At 37.8% G+C, this 19,502-nt stretch overlaps 3 protein-coding genes across 4 annotated transcripts in view; all 3 read left to right on the forward strand.

The window, feature by feature from the left end:
• LOC125778137 (uncharacterized) overlaps window positions 1-19,502 on the forward strand; it is a 598,414-nt gene that overhangs the window by 320,846 nt on the left and 258,066 nt on the right. The gene's annotated exons all lie outside the window — the stretch shown is intronic.
• The window catches only part of LOC105226359 (ceramide synthase 6), a 76,371-nt gene that overhangs the window by 56,591 nt on the left and 278 nt on the right, over window positions 1-19,502 (forward strand). The window contains exons 5-6 of the mRNA XM_049454683.1: window positions 10,272-10,387; window positions 11,714-11,858. Coding sequence (XP_049310640.1) covers window positions 10,272-10,387; window positions 11,714-11,858 — 261 coding nt within the window. The remainder of the gene's footprint in view (window positions 1-10,271; window positions 10,388-11,713; window positions 11,859-19,502) is intronic.
• On the forward strand, window positions 1,758-10,265 carry LOC125778131 (uncharacterized). 2 transcript variants are annotated; one of them, XM_049454657.1, is made up of 3 exons: window positions 1,758-6,090; window positions 6,145-6,640; window positions 6,711-10,265. In XM_049454657.1, the coding sequence occupies exons 1-3, from the start codon at window positions 5,773-5,775 to the stop codon at window positions 7,409-7,411; spliced, it is 1,515 nt and encodes a 504-aa protein (XP_049310614.1). In that variant the 5' UTR covers window positions 1,758-5,772; the 3' UTR covers window positions 7,412-10,265. The 2 variants fall into 2 exon arrangements, with proteins under 2 accessions (XP_049310614.1, XP_049310613.1); XM_049454656.1 differs by having other exon boundaries at window positions 1,758-6,640.

Here is a 19,502-nt window from a genome sequence, read left to right on the forward strand (position 1 = left end):
TTCACTGGACAACGCCAGACCACACACTTCCTTGATGACTCGTCAGAAGCTACGGGAGCTCGGATGGGAGGTTTTATCGCATCCACCATATAGCCCGGACATAGCGCCAAGGATTACCACCTGTTTCTGTCCATGGCGAACGCCCTTGTTGATGTAAAGTTGAACTCAAAAGAGGCTTGTGAAAAGTGGCTGTCCGAGTTCTTCGCAAATAAGGAGGGGGATTCTACGAGAAGGGTTTTATAAAGTTGCCGTCTAGATGGAAACAGATTATTGAACGAAACGGCGCATATTTCAACTAAATCCGATCACCGTGACACTTTTTATAGAGCCTTGAATAAAGAGCAAAAAAGCGGAAGGGACAACCTAATATGTTTCAATTTTCAATTACTATTAAAAAACCGCGCTTGTTATTTATTAATACATTTGATGTCCAAATGTTTTGTATTTAAGTACACCCTAATACGTGGACTTGTATGTTTGTACATACGTATGTAGGTACGTATGTTTTGCGCAATTGAGAGTTCGGTGAAGAGATCAATTCGCTTTTTGTACGCAATTTTGCTTATTATTGTTTGCGTAAGAACAAGGGATATTGCCGGGTAACTGTCAATGTGGACTTTAAATATGTTTATATGTGTATATGTAAATATATGTACAGTTATTTATCTATGTTAAGTTGCGTTTTTGTTTTTTAGATTTGAATAAACTATGAATATGTTTTTATAATTTATAGTACTGGTAATTTCACCGCATCTTTTTATTTATTTTCAAAATAATGGACTACTTTTTTTTTAAATTATGCAAAAGTGCAATATCTAATTGACCCAATGTATGTATGTAAATAGGGTACAGCATAGACAGTTGTATGTATGTATGTATGTATGAAAGTGTGTTTATATTTGTTCGCAATAGAGATAGGGCGCGAAAACGGAATAGGAAAAATATGTATTTTCTGTTGTCCTCTTATGTACATATTTGTAAATGTGTATGTGATTTTTAATATATAAAATATAGAATGCAATCACATTTATTAGGAAAGTAAGTAGAATACGCTTGTATATACATACGTACGTTTACTTTTTGTATGGTATATCAATATGCAGATACTACTGTGATCAAATTGAAAGGTGAATTCTGTCCATTTCATCTCCTTCAAGTAATCCCCTCCCGCTGTAATACATTTATGCCAACGAATTTCCCCGTCATTATAGCACTTGGAAAACGTTGTGATGGCCATCACGCATACCTCGATTCAGCTTTTATATCCTCAATTGAATCAAAACGGTGTCCTCGGACTGGTCACGTGAATTTGCTGAATAGCCAGAAATTACACGAAGGTAAATCAGGCGAATGCGGTGGTTGTAGCAGGATATTAGTTGAAAATGTGGTGAAATTATCACGAATAACCAATGGTCCATTATCGCACTTCTTTGTTCAATAAATTCAGATATAGTAAAAATCGAAGAATTCACTTTTACAGCCTCGCAAAACGACGCCAATCTCAAATACTAATGAATATTTTGACGTAAAATTTAGCATAGATGTCACTAACAGTACTACCAACTTACCGATTCGAAAAACACGCGAAATATAAATTGAAAATTCACCTTTCAATTTGATCACAGTAGTATGTATTTTGGTTTCGCGCTCGATTGTGTGTTGCTTTTTTGCTGGTTGAATTGTGGAATATGTACAAGTATACCACGTCAAGGGGTCCATGAAAATTTCAAAAAATCTCCCATTTTGAAAATACGCGTACCCCGTGATATAAATATGTATTTAGCCAAAATTCATTTTTTTGTTAAAGTTATTGAAGGTTGAAATTTAGAGCACGAGGAGCAACAGTGAAAACAAAAGCTATGATCCTTTTATTAGTTGCTGGTGTCCGTAAGTGTGGTGTCTACGTGCGCGTTCGTCTCAGTTGTTGACAGTGATTTTATTCTCAGGTGTGGTGAGTTGGGCTAGGGTGCGCCAGTTTTTCTCAAATAGAATATGGTGAGGGGGTGGTAAGGGGAGCTCATTTAAACACAGTAATATATGTTCAATACATGAGTATTAAGTGTAAGCAAAGTCAGTGTTATGGTTTGCACTTATACATTTTTTGTGTTCATTTTAGATATTTTTTTCATTTTGGTAGCCAACAATACACTCTGCGAGTGGCTTTATATAGTGCAAAAATTAGATTCATGTTATCCTAAGGTAAATATTTTTCCTTGAGAGTTAACCACTTTTATTTGATTCTTGAAACATGAAACATTTTTATATAAGAAAACTTATATAAACTTGTTTTAGTGAAAAATGTAAATACACACATAACAAACCAAAGAATTATGAACAATTATGTAATTTTTAAACAAGTTATTTACAAATTTTATGTTTTATATGACATAACGTTTTTTGTATAAAAAAATTCTCAGTATTTTGTAGAACACCCCCTCCCCCTAATAACCTCGACTATTCGTTTAGGTATGGATTCAAACAAGCGTTGAAGATAATCTTTATTAATTTCTTCATTGCACACAGCTTCAATAATTTTCTCCATTTCTTTTAGAAACAGACTCAATTCCATAAAAATCTTTTTGTTTTGTATCCTGGGAGTGCTTGTAATGAATTATTGAAAAATCTGTGTCAATATTTTTATGCTTTAGATACAGTTTGGCTCTATGGCAAGGAGCTGAAACATCCTGAAAATAAACTTTTTGAGTGTATTCGAACAGCTGTTCAATAGTTGTCAAAACTCCTTTCAAAATTCCCATGGATTTTTCGGCATTCTCAGATCCTTTGGAATAATAAGCTGCCAACACCAAACTTGGTTATAGCCCCCCACACCGTTAAATAGGGCGAATGCTTTACGGTGGCCCAAACAAACGCTCCCCTTTCCTACGACGCGCTGTGGCATTTCCCTCGGGTTCCAACAAATTAAATTTGGATTCATCGGAAAAAATAACATTTCCCCAATCTGATGTAGTCCAATTTTTGTGTGATTTTGCCCACCTAGTCTCTGTTTCTTCAATCGGATAATGAGAAGTAGCTTTTTGGTTGGACGTCGCCCTCGTAATCATAGATTATGTAGGACATTTTGCATAGAACGTGTAGCTATTTTTACACCAATAGTTTCGTAAAATATTGCATTGAATGTTCCTCCATGTTGAAAGCGATCACTAACGCACATCCGTTTAATTTGTCGTTCGTGACGAGGTTTTACTTTTTTCGGAATGCACTGCCCTTTTTTCGAGTTAATGAATTAAAATTCGGTATAATTTTTATATAAAGCTACGATTTCTGCTTTCATTTTTGTTGACAACAAAAAAAAAAACAGCAAATACTGAAATAAACACGTGCGGAGATTAACGGTTTTACAAATAACGGTGAACTAATGTAATCACATAACAAAAAAACCAAATAAGACAAATAGTGAATTTTGAGCAAATTCAGTGTATAAACAGTCATATAATCCTACTTATTATTTTCCTTCAACGAGCAGTTCTTGCGCTAACTTGCTACCGACATCTTCAAATAACTCCACTTTAATCAGCAATCCATCTTATACTGTCGGGAAAGATACGAAATTGCTATCAACTATTCGAACCATTCCGAACGTAAGTTCAAAATTCGTAGAGTGGCAGTTAAAGGATTCATATGTATTTTGTTCGTACTTAAATTCAATTTGAATGTAAACGATTTCTGTTTTATTTATCAGAATTCAAATTTCTTGTTCTACGCAGGTTATTTCGATATGTCAAAATTAAGTCTGATAATAGAAGTTTCGAATTCGCATGGATTCAGTGAAAGCAAATTAGGCGTATTCGTAGCTGCGAGGTATGACAATTAAGTAATGAGACTGATTCCATAAAACCATATAATTAAAAATTATTCTACAACTCTGCCATCCTCTTCAAAGTAGTCTCCTTGGGCAGCTATACAGTGATTCCAGCGCGTTTTCCATGCTTCGTAACATTTCTGGAACGCTTCGACTGGGATGTCCGCGAGTACCCTCGTCACGGCCCTCTGGATGTCCGTAATCGACTCAAAATGACATGTCGGGCGAATAAGGCGGCTGTTGCAACACGGCGATCCTTTAGAGGCCAAATACTGGGACACGCTGAGGGCGGTGTGGCACGGCGCGCTGTCGTGATGAAGGATCCAATTACGAGCGATATCTGGACGCACCCTGTTGACTCGTTTTCACAAAAGATTGTACTTGGCAATAGTAGACTTGATTCACAGTTTTTCCCGGTGGAACGAATTCTTTGTGGACGATTCCACGGCTATCAAAAAAGGCAATAATCATCGTTTTCACCTTCGACTTGCTCATGCGATCTTTTTTCGGGCGGGGGGCGCGCGGAGACAACCATTGTGAGCTTGCGAAACACCTGGGCACGACTAAGAGCGCTATCACCATACACTCTTACAATTTTAGCGTACGTTTCCGAAGCTGTTTCGCCCAATCTGGCGCAAAATTTTATCGCGACGCGTTGCTCTTGATTTCGTTTTTTTCATTTTCGTGACGAGCACTACAAACACACGTCTACTCAACTTGGGACATTTTTTGCAAAGGACATTTTCTTAAATATGTACAAAGTTTTAAATTAAGTAGTTTTCAAATGACAGTGGACACGGAATTTGAAAAAGTAGTTTTGAGAAAAATGCGTGTATGTACAAAAGGTCCGAATAAAATTAGTCAAACCATATTTAAGAAATAAATTCGCAAAAAAGTAAAATTTTTTTACCATGAAAAGCTTAGCCTTCCCTTAACGAAGCACAAACGCAAAAGAAACTAAGTTGCTAAAAAACGTGCACAGAGCACTTGTTTATAGGTATATCTATATATATAAAATTAAGTGGCAAAACTTCCTGTTCGCATACTCCTCCTAGACGGCTTGCCCGATTTCAATGAAATTTTCAGGGGTGATTGGGGTCTGTTTGGAGGGTGCACATAAGAAATTTAATGTGTGTATCATTGCGCGTTTAGCAAAAAAAAAATAAAATAAAATGATACATCCCGCCTATACAAATTCTCATGAAATAATGTTTTGCCGCAAGATTGGTAGTCCTGTCAAATGCCTTTTAATTCCTTTCTAATAAACAGAAACAACTGGCGGATGTTTACAACTAATAAAAAACAATGACATCGCATGTTGAGCGTATTTGCCTTTTTGTTCTTTCTTTTGACATATTCTAAAATTATGTGTATTTTTCTCTGATTTCAACGTGATTAACATTCTGCGTACAACACAAAGCAAGTGAGTATTGTTGTTGTTTCGTATGTGAACCATGCGGTTCGATTGTCGCTTGAAAATGCGCGGTGTGTGTAAAAAAAAAAGTGTTTCAACATTGTGTGTTTTTTCCAGATTTAATTCCATCGATTTGCTACATTTATTCGAACCGATTTTGTGTGCAACACACACAAAGCAAGTGAGTATTGTTATTGTTTCGTTAGTGCTTCCATGCGGTTTGCACACTGTTGGTGGGTCTTATTGCATATGCGAGTGTAGTTTAAGATGTAGTTTTAGGTTAATTTTTACATTTTTATTTATGTACTTCAAATATGCATACTCTAGAAAATGCCTCGACTGCGCCAACGTAATACGGTTGGCAGGCATACGAGTGATTCACGTCGAATGTCAATATTAAGAAGAAATCACAGCGAAGAGCAACGCGCTCAAGTGATTGCCCGAGGTAGAGCGGTGTACACAGATTAGAGCTGAATTCGCCGACAATCAACGGCCAAATTACCGTCAAGGCCGAGTTCCGGTCCGCCTTCGCGATCAAATGGAACATGTTGGCTTTCACCACGATCCTGACTGCGACTACAGCCTGCATGGTGCCATCGGAGCATTGGATATTATTTGTACGCATTGCAATGCAGCGAAATTTCGAGGAGAAACAGCTGGCATGTGCTGCTTCAGTGGCAAAGTGAAACTGCCTGCATTGGAACCGCCACCAGAACCATTACATTCCTTGCTCACTGGAGAATCGCCGACGTCTAAGCATTTCTTGCAGAACATACAAGCGTACAATTCATGCTTTCAAATGACTTCTTTTGGTGCCACAAAGATCATTAGAGATCCATTTATGCCGACGTTCAAGGTGATTACTTTGCATGGAATTTCCAGTGAGACATTTGACATTTTTATTCTGCAGATTCAGGGACAAATATACCATCGAGCAGGCTCGCTCATACCATTTGTCGATGCCGACTATCAATTTTTGCAAATATATTTCATCGGTAATGAAACTGACCAACTAAATCAACAATGTAAAATTGCGACCGGCACAAGGCGAGAAATCGTACTAAATTTGCAAAGATTTCTCAATGAGCACAATGAATTGATTCGATTGTTCAAAATCGCATTGGACCGCATGCCGTCTGATAACCATCGAATCGTCTTCAGAGCAGACAAAATGCCGATGGGGCAGCATGCCAGACGATTCAACGCACCAACAATCGATGAGGTGGCAATCGTCATTGTTGGCGAACAGTTTGAATCGCGAGATATTGTACTGCACCGTAGAAACGAACAACTTCAGCGTGTTTCCGAGCTACACCGTAGTTATGATGCATTACAATATACGATATTATTGTGGAGAGGTGATGACGGCTATCACATCAATATGCGATTGATAAATCCAACTACTGGTAAAAAAGTACAATTTCTGAGAAGAAATGCTACTTACGATTCAATATTTTGTGTATTGTTCATTTATAGGCCAAGAAACACCGAACAAACTCAGTGCGATGAACTTCTATTCGTACAGAATAATGATTCGTCCGCAAGAAGATAACTACATCCTGAAATGTCGCAAGCTTTTCCATCAGTATTTGGTTGACATGTATGCGAAGATCGAGACCGAACGTGTCAACTTTATTCGATTCAACCAAGCGAAATTGCGTTCTGAAGAGTACATCCATTTGAGAGACGCCGTAATGAATGATGCAAATGTGAATAGCATTGGACGTCTGACAATATTGCCAGCCACATACATCGGCAGTCCGCGCCATATGCACGAGTATGCGCAAGATGCGATGTCGTATGTGCGCCATTACGGCAGACCGGTTCTGTTCATAACGTTCACGTGCAATCCCAAGTGGAATGACATCAAATGTCATTTGTTCCCCGGTCAATCAACAACTGATCGTCACGACTTGACAGCACGTGTATTCAGGGAAAAGCAAAAAGCAATGATGGATTTAATTGTGAAACTTTGTGTTTTTGGAGAAGTTCGATGCTGGATGTACTCGATCGAATGGCAGAAAAGAGGATTACCGCATGCACACATCTTGATTTGGTTAGTTCGCAAAATACGACCAGATCAAATTGACAAAGCCATCTCAGCGGAAATTCCAGATGAAGCAATCGACCCACAATTGTTCGACGTTGTAACAAAAAACATGATTCACGGCCCTTGAGGCGCTATTAATCCAACGTCACCATGCATGATTGACAATAAGTGTTCAAAGCGCTATCCTAGAGCTTTAGTTGATGATACAATCACTGGAAATGACGGATATCCATTATATCGGCGTCGATCCGCTGAAGATGGTGGTAATTCAACGGTCATAAAAGTTCGGGATCAAGACGTTGATGTTGATAATCGTTGGGTCGTGCCGTATTCACCATAGTTGTCAAAAATTTTCGAAGCGCACATCAATGTAGAATATTGCAACTCTGTCAAATCGATTAAATACATCTGCAAATACGTAAATAAGGGCAGTGATATGGCAGTTTTCGGAGTGGCTGATTATCAGGCAATCGATGAAATTCAGCAATACCAAATGGGCCGTTATATAAGCAGCAACGAAGCGGTATGGCGCATTTTATCGTTTCCAATACACGACTGGCATCCCGTTGTTCTTCATTTGACAGTTCATCTCGAAAATGGTCAACGCGTTTATTTCACTGCAGACAATATACAACAGAGCGCAGCACGACCACCGCGGACAACACTTACTACCTTTTTCGAGTTGTGTGAAACCGATGAATTTGCAAGAATATTGCTATATTCCGAAATACCACAATATTTCACTTGGAATCCATCATCGAAAACATTTCAACGACGAAAGCAAGGGGAGCGTGTTGACGGTTATCCAAATGTCCGTAAAACCGATGCATAGGACGCATTTACACCATCCATCCGAACAACGCCGAATGTTTCTATTTGCGTCTGCTATTAGTCAACGTGCGCGGACTAAGATCATTTGATGATTTAAAAACTGTTGACGGTTGACTATTGGCACCAAAAAGTGTACACGTCAACGAAATCAATTTTGCCATTCAAGAAAAACTGCCAGGAGAAGCTACAACATATATATCGATTGATAGCGTTTTGAATCAAGATGAAGTAGTCAATTATCCAACTGAGTTCTTGAATTCTTTGGATCCCCCCGGTCTGCCACCGCATCGTTTGGTCCTGAAAGTCGGTTCACCCATTATACTTCTACGAAATCTGAATCCACCGACTTTGTGTAATGCACAAGGCTTTCAGTCAAAAAATTGTGGCCAAATTTGATTGAAGCAACAATACTAAATGGCAAGGCAGCAGGTGATGTCGTACTCTTACCACGCATTCCCATGATTCCAACGGAAATGCCGTTTGAATTTAAGCGCTTGCAGTTCCCAGTACGTCTTGCCTTTGCGATGACCATCAACAAATCGCAAGGGCAAACGTTTCAAGTGTGCGGCGTCAATTTGAAAGAACCGTGCTTCTCCAACGGCCAATTGTTCGTCGCATGCTCGAGAGTGGGAACACCAAGGTGCTTATTCATTTACGCGCCAGGTGGAAAAACCAAAAATGTTGTATACCAATATGTTTTATAAATAAGTAACAGTTTTACAACAATAAATAGAACACAGAGTAAAAACCCTTAAGAGTTTTAATCGATTTAGGTGTAGCGAGGCACACAGGGTAACAGCTAGTATACCTATATATATATTACATATACATAGGTTACAATCGCGCTTTAAATTCAAACCGAACACTACCGCTACTGTAATTCAATATTAACTAATAATGCATTTTTATATTATTAAATCATCATATTTGCAATTACCATATAAACACTTTCTCTTTACTTAAGCGTCTTATGTCACTTAGAATGGCTTTATGCATTTGTTTATATGTTTTCTTCTTGAAAATATGAAAAAATAACAATAATGTAATGTGTTTACATACACACGTCGGCATAAGTATTTTGATATGGCAAAGTGTTTCTTTGTTTATTCATTACTTTGGAAAATAAATTTATAATAGCAGTTTATATAATACTTATGTAATAAGATAATAATTTGGAATTATACATATTTATTTAGTTTTGTTTTCAATTATAACCAAGTATATGACAATTCAATGAGCGGCACACGTTTTTTTTACATAGCGTTTTTAACGTTTAAATAAAAGTTATCTTTATTTATAACTTTCTAAACTTTAAATTAACAAAAACTAAAACCACTATTTGCCTTTATAATCATTTGGAGCCGAATTTACCAAATTTTGGAGGTAATCAGTTGAAATATCCTTTCAGGCTTTTATCACTTCAGTTAAGATTTCAACTTTTATTCTCGACAAATCAGCGGTTTCTTTTACATACGAGCATTTATTTTCTCTTATACTTAAATCTGGAATTTGGGGTGGCCAAGTTGAAACGCTTAACTCCAACATCTGACAAAATCTTTTTAAATAATTTGCTCTTATGACACGGAACGTGGGAGAAGGAAAGCTTTTTGCGAAATGCCAACCTTTTAATTTTATTTCTAGGGATAATGAAAGGGATTGTTCTTACTATACATATACATATGTATTAAAGATATTTTCTTTCAACCGCCTGCGAATTGTTCTTTCACTAATGGAAACATTTTTATTCTTATTCCAAAGCAACCATTTTTGGCGTTTTGAGGGGATCCTTTTTGATTTGTCGCAAAATCAAACGATCCTCATTTTCTGTTGTCTTACGTTTCGTGTGATATGTTATATTCTTCAGCGATATTTATAACGGAATTACCCAAGTCGATGTCAATACTTATGCCGCTGCAAATTTCTCTGTCTCCTAACATTCTCTTCAGCAGAAACTTAGCACAAAAAGGAATAATTAAAAAAAAATGCACGTGTGTAACTGTAAATGCGCCCAAACCCAATCAAACGATTTCTTTCTTTCAACTTTGTATTAACCAATGTGCCAAAGCAACCCAAATTATGCAATTATTTCAAAAATTCAGAACACTCAAGTATATAATGACTTAATTTGATTTAATTATATATATTTTTAATTTTAGGCTGCAAAATTGACAAAATACGCAAAATATCAGAAATTGTGTGATTCTATATTTGCGATATTTACTGTTGTATGGATTGTAACAAGACTCGGTTTCTTTCCACGAATAATTTATAGGTAAGTGACTCAAAAGTTACCACAATTTAAGAGCTACAAAAAAAAAGCGGAGCTTTCACGATGTACAAATGAAGAAACATAGACTCGAATCTTAAAAATTAAACTTTTACCTACTCAAGTGAATCGAATTTATATATGTATGTATAGAGGTTGTTAGACGTATTGCTTCCACGACAGCATTGTGGATTTCCAAAATATCGCGTTCTAACTTCATTGACCATGCTTATTTCGCAGGCAATAAGAGACTTTTTTTTGTAATTGAAAGTACGGAGCAAAAAGACCTTACAAGTTTATTTTAAATTGTATATGTACGAGGTGTGTTCAAAAAGTATCGCGAACCGTAACTGACAGTTTTCTTCGATTGCAGGGGCGTGGGGCATAATGAGTTCTTGCCAAAGGGAAGAACGGTCAATAAGGAATATTACCTGCAAGTTATGCGCAATTTGCGCGAAGCAATCCGCCAGAAACGCCCGGATTTGTGGAAGATCAAAAAATGGCTTTTGCACCACGATAACGCCCCTGCTCACACACATCGTTGCTTGTGCGCGACTTTTTGGCCAAAAATAACACACTAATGATGCCGCAGCCACCGTATTCCCCAGATCTGCCCCCCTGTGACTTTTTCTTGTTCCCTAAACTGAAGAGGCCCATGAAAGGACGACGTTACGCTTCTCTTGACGAGATAAAGACGACATCGAAGGAGGAGCTGAAGAAGATAAAAAAAATGATTTTTTGAAGTGCTTCGAAGATTGGAAAAACCGTTGGCACAAGTGTATAATATCTCATGGGGATTACTTTGAAGGGGACAAAATAGATATTCATGAATAAATAAATAATTTAAAAAAAAAAACACAAAATTCGCGATACCTTTTGAACACACTTCGTATTTGCATAATATATACAAGTATAATATATCTTATTTAGACAAGATTTTAATAATAATTTAATATAATTGAAGTTTACTAGGTAGTATGTTTTCTTATTATAGCTTTCTTGGAATCGCCAAGTATTGATACTGATAGAGAATACAAATGAACTGTCTATCCTTTTTATGAATAAATTTTTGATGACCCTGTTTTTTATTGAACTGGATAACTATGTATATCGGTAAATTCACAAGTAAATTTTACAAAGTTATTGAGTTTTTAAAGTGAGTGTTGCAATGCCAGCAACATGATAGCTGGAGACTACTTTATGAAACAAAATAAAATTAAATGAAAATTCTAGTGAGCATTATTTTTTCGTACACAAAAATAATTTCAGCTTAATTTATTTACATTAATTTATCTAACTTACATACATATAAAATAAATTTTTATTTTGCAGCTCATCTGTTGAAGCTCCAAATATTTTACCAATGTTCCCGGCGTACTATATTTTCAACACTCTTTTAATATCTCTACTGTTTCTACATGTAGTTTGGACTTACTTGATTTTAAAAATTGTTGTTGATTCTTTACAGAAAGGATTGGTGAGTTATTGTATTAGAGAATAAGTTTTCATACAATATATTTTAATATGTAGTTCATATTTCAAAATCTTATTAATTAGTAGTGCAGGCCTGCTCCAAAGCATATTCGGATAAGCGTTTACTTCATTTTATAATGATGCTTAAAAAAATGTTATTTCTTTGAAATTCTTCTTCTTTACTGGCGTAGACACCGCTTACGCGATTATAGCCGAGTCAACAACAGCGCGCCAGTCGTTTCTTCTCTTCGCTACGTGGCGCCAATTGGATATTCCAAGCGAGGCCAGGTCCTTCTCCACTAGGTCCTTCCACCGGAGTGGAGGTCTCCCTCTTCCTCTGCTACCCGCGGCGGGTACTGCGTCGAATACTTTCAGAGCTGGAGTGTTTTCATCCATCCGGACAACATGACCTAGCCAGCGTAGCCGCTGTCTTTTAATTCGCTGAACTATGTCAATGTCGTCGTATATCTCGTACAGCTCATCGTTCCATCGAATGCGATATTCGCCGTGGCCAACGCGCAAAGGACCATAAATCTTTCGCAGAACTTTTCTCTCGAAAACTCGCAACGTCGACTCATCTGTTGTTGACATCGTCCAGGCCTCTGCACCATATAGCAGGACGGGAATTATGAGCGACTTATAGAGTTTGGTTTTTGTTCGTCGAGAGAGGACTTTACTTTTCAATTGCCTACTCAGTCCGAAGTAGCACCTGTTGGCAAGAGTAATCCTGCGTTGGATTTCCAGGCTGACATTGTTGGTGGTGTTTACGCTGGTTCCAAGATAGACGAAATTATCTACAACTTCAAAGTTATGACTGTCAACAGTGACGTGAGAGCCAAGTCGCGAGTGCGACGACTGTTTGTTTGATGACAGGAGATATTTCGTCTTGCCCTCGTTCACTGCCAGACCCATTTGCGTTGCTTCCTTGTTCAGTCTGGAGAAAGCAGAACTAACGGCGCGGGTGTTGAGACCGATGATATTAATATCATCGGCATACGCCAGCAGCTGTACACTCTTATAAAGATTGTACCTGCTCGATTCAGTTCTGCAGCTCTAATAATTTTCTCCAGCAGCAGATTGAAAAAGTTGCACGATAGGGAGTCGCCTTGTCTGAAACCTCGTTTGGTATCGAACGGCTCAGAGAGGTCCTTCCCGATCCTGATGGAGCTTTTCGTGTTGCTCAACGTCAGTTTACACAGCCGTATTAGTTTTGCGTGGATACCAAATTCAGACATCGCGGCATAAAGGCAGCTCCTTTTCGTGCTGTCGAAAGCAGCTTTGAAATCGACGAATAGGTGGTGAGTGTCGATTCTCCTTTCACGGGTCTTTTCCAAGATTTGGCGCATGGTGAATATCTGGTCGGTTGTTGATTTACCAGGTCTGAAGCCACACTGATAAGGTCCAATCAGTTTGTTGACGGTGGGCTTTAATCTTTCACACAATACGCTCGATAGAACCTTGTACGCGATGTTGAGGAGGCTTATCCCACGGTAGTTGGCGCAGATTGTGGGGTCTCCTTTTTTATGGATTGGGCATAGCACACTTAAATTCCAATCGTTGGGCATGCTTTCATCCGACCATATTTTGCAAAGAAGCTGATGCATGCTCCTTATCAGTTCTTCGCCGCCGTGTTTGAATAGCTCGGCCGGCAATCCGTCGGCCCCTGTCGCTTTGTTGTTCTTCAGGCGAGCAACTGCTATTCGCACTTCTTCATGGCCGGGTAATAGAACGTCTGCTCCATCGTCATCGATGGGGGAATCGGGTTCGCCTTCTCCTGGTGTTATGTGTACACTGCCATTCAGCAGGCTGGAGAAGTGTTCCCTCCATAATCTAAGTATGCTCTGGGCATCGGTGGCTAGATCACCTTTGGGGGTTCTACAGGAGTATGCTCCGGTCTTGAAACCTTCTGTAAGCCGCCGCATTTTTTCGTAGAATTTTCGAGCATTACCCCTGTCGGCCAGCTTATCAAGCTGTTCGTACTCACGCATTTCGGCCTCTTTCTTCTTCTGTCTACAAATGCGTCTCGCTTCCCTCTTCAACTCTCGGTATCTATCCCATCCCGCACGTGTTGTGGTCGATCGTAACGTGCCGAGGTAGGCAGCCTGTTTTCTCTCCTCTGCGACACGGCCGGGGGCATCTCTCATAAGTGCGCTCCAAGCACTCATAAAAAGCATCTTTGGTCACTTCGTCCTTCTCTTCCGTCGGGGCGTGGGCGCAAATCAGCGATATGTTGAAGAACCTCGCTTTGATGCGGATTGTGGCTAGACGTTCATTCGCCGGAGTGAATGATAGTACTCGGCGACGGAGTCTCTCTCCCACCACGAATCCAACACCAAACTTGCGCTTCTTTATATGGCCACTGTAGTAAATGTCACAAGGACCTACTCGTCTCTGTCCTTGTCCCGTCCATCGCATTTCTTGGACGGCGGTGATGTCAGCCTTTATCTTTACGAGGACATCTACCAGCTGGGCAGCGGCACCTTCCCAATTAAGGGACCGGACATTCCAGGTGCATGCCCTCAAATCATAGTCCTTATTTCGTTTGCCATGGTCGTCATCAAAAGGGGGGTCTCTCATCCGAGGCTGTTTGTTGTTTTTCATTGGGGGTATTTTTTACGTGGCGGGTCCCAAACCCAGCGCACAACCCTATGCAGGGGATGTTTCGCCTTCTCACTTTAGCTCGCCTTCAAACGGATGTTCTTAGGCTACCCAGAGGATACTTGGTCAAACACCGGAAGTCGTGAGCTGCTTGAGTCATATGTAAAAGATTCGTTTCTGGCCACTCCCAAGTGAATGGCGATCAAAGAACTTTCCTCACTTGCGTGAACTTCTACACATGACTCCATCCTCTCTTCTTTGAAATTACTAGATTAAAAAAAAAACTCAGTGGCTTAGTGTCTGAAGTTAAATAAATTTGAATATAAAAAAAGTATTTGGCAACAAAAAGGCTTGAAAGTAGATCTTATTTAACATTTCATGATACTGATTAATAAAATTTAACTTTTTTATATCAAATTTTGAATGTGTGGAGTTAGTCCACTTGAACAAGAACATATATTTTCTTAAGCAATACAAACATCAGTTTCATATAGAGAAATTATTATTTAAAATAGAAAAAAATACTTATAATATTTAGTTTCTGACAGGTCCTTTTAAGTCTAAGACAATAATCTGCTAGCACTCCTGCGATCCATTCCCTCTAAAGCTCTTTTCCCTTAAAGAAATGTCTTGAGGAGGATGGAGCCATGTGTAGAAGTTTACGCAAGTGAGGAAAGTTTTCTGAGCGCCATTCTTGTCCCTAGCAAGAGCCGCAATTAAGTGATCCCCCTTTTAATGGAGATAGACGAAAGATATGTCTCTAGTGTAGCATTAAAAAAATTTAGAGACCGAAATGCGACCGAAGCATACTCTTGTAAAACCCCCCGCGTGATCTACTGGCTGATGACCAGAGCATACTACAATTGTAGCGCGAAAACTTCTCCAACCTGCTGAATGCCAGTGAAAGCATAACGCCAAAAAAAGGCGAATCCGATTTAAACTATTGAGAAGTTAAAAGCTTAATCGAGCAGGTACAATCTTCTATAAGAGTGTACAGCTACTGGCATACGCCGATGATATTGACAGAATAACTCTAGCCAACAGGTGTTACTTTGAACTGAGTAGGCAATTGAGAAATAAAGTCCTCTTTCGACGAACAAAAATCAAACTCTATAAGTCATTCATTATTCCCGTCCTGCTATGTGGGATGGACGATAACAAACAGATGAGTCGACGTTACGAGTTTTCGTCCATTGCACGTTGGCTACAGCGAATATCGAAAGTTCCTGCCACTCAGTATCTGGAATTGGCGCCAAATAGCGAAAAGAAGATATAAGTGGTGCGCTGTTGTAAACTCGGCTATAGCCGCGTAGACGGTGTCTACGACAATAAAGAAGAAGAATGTGATAGAACTCCTTTTTCGTAACTCACACACCCAAATTTGGCGTAAAGAACTCCAAATGAGAATCCAGAATATGGATTTTTAAAAACACATCACACCCCAAAGCTTTTTGTGACATTATAAGTTATGGTTTATTCACATGGTCATATGGTTGGTTCACAAAACATTTCCACGCGAGTTTTTTCTGATAATTCAGTTTTTTTTTCAAAGTTCTTATCTCCTATCAGTTGCCGTATTTGTAAATGAACAAATATTCGCTCTTTAATGAGTTTGGGGAATTTCCCTTTTAGATATACAAAAATAAAATGGCAGAGGCAATAGTTATGCAGTTATAAAGGAAGTTATTTAAAGAAGTTACAAGTATTTATATTTGTGACAATGAATATGTGTTGTCAGAAAAAACTATGTATATGTAATTGAATATATGTTTATATGTATATATATATATCTGTATATATGTATATATATCTGTACTAGAGGACCCGCCCAAGTTTTACTGTGGCTGTTACATAGGTTGTACTACTAATACCATCTATATGATTTCTATTAGTAAGATTATAAATATTATTTAAGGAATAATCGCATTTTTGGTGAAGCAACTTGTGTTAGTTTACAAAAAAATGAATCATAAAGTATTTCGTGCGTTAAGAAAGAATTGGTTTTTGGGGTAAAAATACTATTGAATTTGGGCTGTGCATCAGTGAAATCAATCGAGTCCAATCGATTGTCAGCCTAGTGGACTGTATATTAAGAAACGGTTCTCAAGCGTGAAAAGACAAAAAAATCGGCTGGCAAGGTTATGGTATCAGTCTTTTGAGATGCCCGTGGTATATTATTCATCGAATGATAAATGAGCCAGTTTTAATTCATTGCATTGTGCGTTTGATTGCAGTTCTATTCTACCATTCCTAATATTTAGCAATTTTAATATTTTTCAGGAAGGATCAGTTTGAAATTGTACGCATACATGTATTCATCGTTCCCGCTTAAATATTGCATTGCTCTGTGCAATGCTTCGAAAAGATTTCTGTATATCTCAAATTTTAATAGACCTTTTTATCAACACTTCAGTTATGCCACTATTTTTTATGCCAGACCTTTTGCAATTGTAAATTGCCTGTCAAGATACCCTCTCCAATAGTTAGCAGATATGAAAAAAATATAGCTACCCATAGATCTTTTGAATGACCCAATTTATTACTTAAGAACGAACAACTCTGTCCACAATATGAAAACTTGATCTACAGATGTCGCCTTTTACTTTGGCATCGTTTTGTTTAATGCACGTTTACGCCAATTTAAGGTTTGAATATTGAATACTGCGATGGTAGCGCCATCCATCGGTCAAACATTTAAAATTAGCAATTAATTACAAATGAAAAATTAATTTAAAAAAACATTTTCCAGTGGACCAAAGTGTAAATCTAAACCATTCTCGAATCTCCTTGAACATACACACAAAATTTCATCAAAATCGGTCCATCCGTTTAGGAGCAGTTCAAATGCAAACACACGGTCAGAAGATTTATATATATAAAGATATATTTGTAATGAGGGTGCACCAACATACGTCAAAATCACTTCAAAGCTTGTGTGACAAGAGAATACATAACAATGTTTACTAGTGTAATGGATGGTAGTAATGAATTGTAAAAAAAAATGGCGACTGGGGACTTAGTCTCCTGTGATAGCTAGACATTCATAATTTGCGCAAATATACAGAACTGAATTTCCATAAAATTGTGCGTGTTTTGGTTTCCAAGGTAATGTTTAAGATTTAACTGATTATTGCCGTACATTGAAATCGGACAGCCTATCACAAATTTAAATATATGATATTACAGAATCTTAATTCTCACAGACAATTTTTTCGTTCTAATGTTCCGTATATACTCTTTACGCCTCGAACCAAAGACGTGAAATATTTATGCCTATCTTATGGTTTTTATAAAGGGGTTTTGACTAAGCTTGGTATAGTTATAATTAAAATCCTATATGTTTAATGTCTGACAGTGTTGTCAGAACTTTGGACTAAAAACAGTGAAATCATAATTTTTATGGCTAAAAAAGTTAAAAAAAGAAGAAAAGATCTTCCTTTCGTAGGTCTTTTCCAGGATTTGGCGGATGGTAAAAATCTGATTGATAGTATATTTCCCAGATCTAAAGACACTTTGATATGACAGTGGGCATTAGTCTTTCACAAACTATGATCGATAAGACAACATCTATTTCATCGCCATCGATTGGATTTGGGCCAGAATAATCTCACAGTTGCGTAAGACTCGCCTCCAATCGGATGAAATTGGAGTAAGGGTGCCCTGCCTAGCGAGGCTTTGCAGTTTCCAGCGATTCTGCTATGGCCGGGCACCCATAAACGAAATCAAAGTACCTGAACTGTTGCTGATGACAGTCGATCTCAAAGCCAGTATCGCTACTCGCCTACCAAAATGAATGTACACCTCTGAAGCTGGACTTCGGAGCTATATGTTACATGTACCGCTACCTTTACGACACCCACCTCTGCTTGAAAGACGCTACAATGGTCTGGTAGTCTGAAACTAGAGACCCCACCTCCATATGGTCGAAGTACTTCATCCTATCCACTGAATGAAGAATAGAGAATAACATCCGTGTTATTGTATCTCCTAGTAAAAAAACTAGCTCAGTTTTATTTGGATTTATGAATAATCCATTTGTGTCTGCCTACTTCCACTTTCAAATACTCTTGAGTGAGATCGTAATCGAGTTTTAGGACTTTTCCTTTTATCAAAAGTTCCAAAAGAAGAAAATATAGTAAATTAGTGGTACGGACGCGAACTTGCGGGTGTCCCTATTTACTTTCCTCTTCACTTCCCACTTCATATATCCCAAGGACGTTGGATTTTTTCGTAGAAGGCTCTCATAACCTCTGACTTATTTAAAGCAAGTTCTGCTTTATACAACATTCAATCTACACTAAGTCCGCTTTTACAAGCCTTACTGAGCAGTTTTCTACTTGAAGATTTGATTTCCAACAGTTATACGACTCAAGAAGAACTTTTAAGGTTCACTAATCAAACCTGCTGTTACTTAAGCACAGCTTTAGTCTCCCATTTTAAGTACTTAAGCATAACTTAAGTATGAACTGTAAAACACTATTTTCCTATTTTATCGTAAGCACAACTTAAGTATGGACTGTGAAACGGGGCATTATTACATTAGGTAGAAGAGCTAAAACTATTTTATAAATTTATTTATTTACGAACGTTTTTAACTGAATAATTAACCAAAAGTAATCTTAACAAAAATCGTTCCTGTTTAAACACTATGGATTTCTAAAGTAATTTTTACATCTTTTGTTGCAAAGTATGTTTTTTATTTACATTGGCTATTGATACATTAATATGAATAATTTCCTATTTATACTTGTAATAATTTTGTTTAATCACTAGTTAGTAAATAAATTTTAAATTAATCTTTAAAATTGTCAATATTAATCAAATTGAGTCAATGAACAGAAATTTATGCTGGTTCTGGCGCTTCCTGCAATTTCCAGTATCTCGTGCTGCATACAAAACACATATGTTCGACAAAATGTATGGAAATGTACACTGTTATTGAATTGCTTCACATTTGTTTTCATATTCTCAATATTTTAAACCATTTGATTTTCATAGGTGTACGTTCAGTAATTAGTTTATTAAAATTTTAAAATAAATATCAAATTAA

The sequence above is a fragment of the Bactrocera dorsalis genome, chromosome 4, assembly GCF_023373825.1.
Source record: "Bactrocera dorsalis isolate Fly_Bdor chromosome 4, ASM2337382v1, whole genome shotgun sequence".
NCBI classification, from domain to species: Eukaryota; Metazoa; Arthropoda; class Insecta; order Diptera; family Tephritidae; genus Bactrocera; species Bactrocera dorsalis.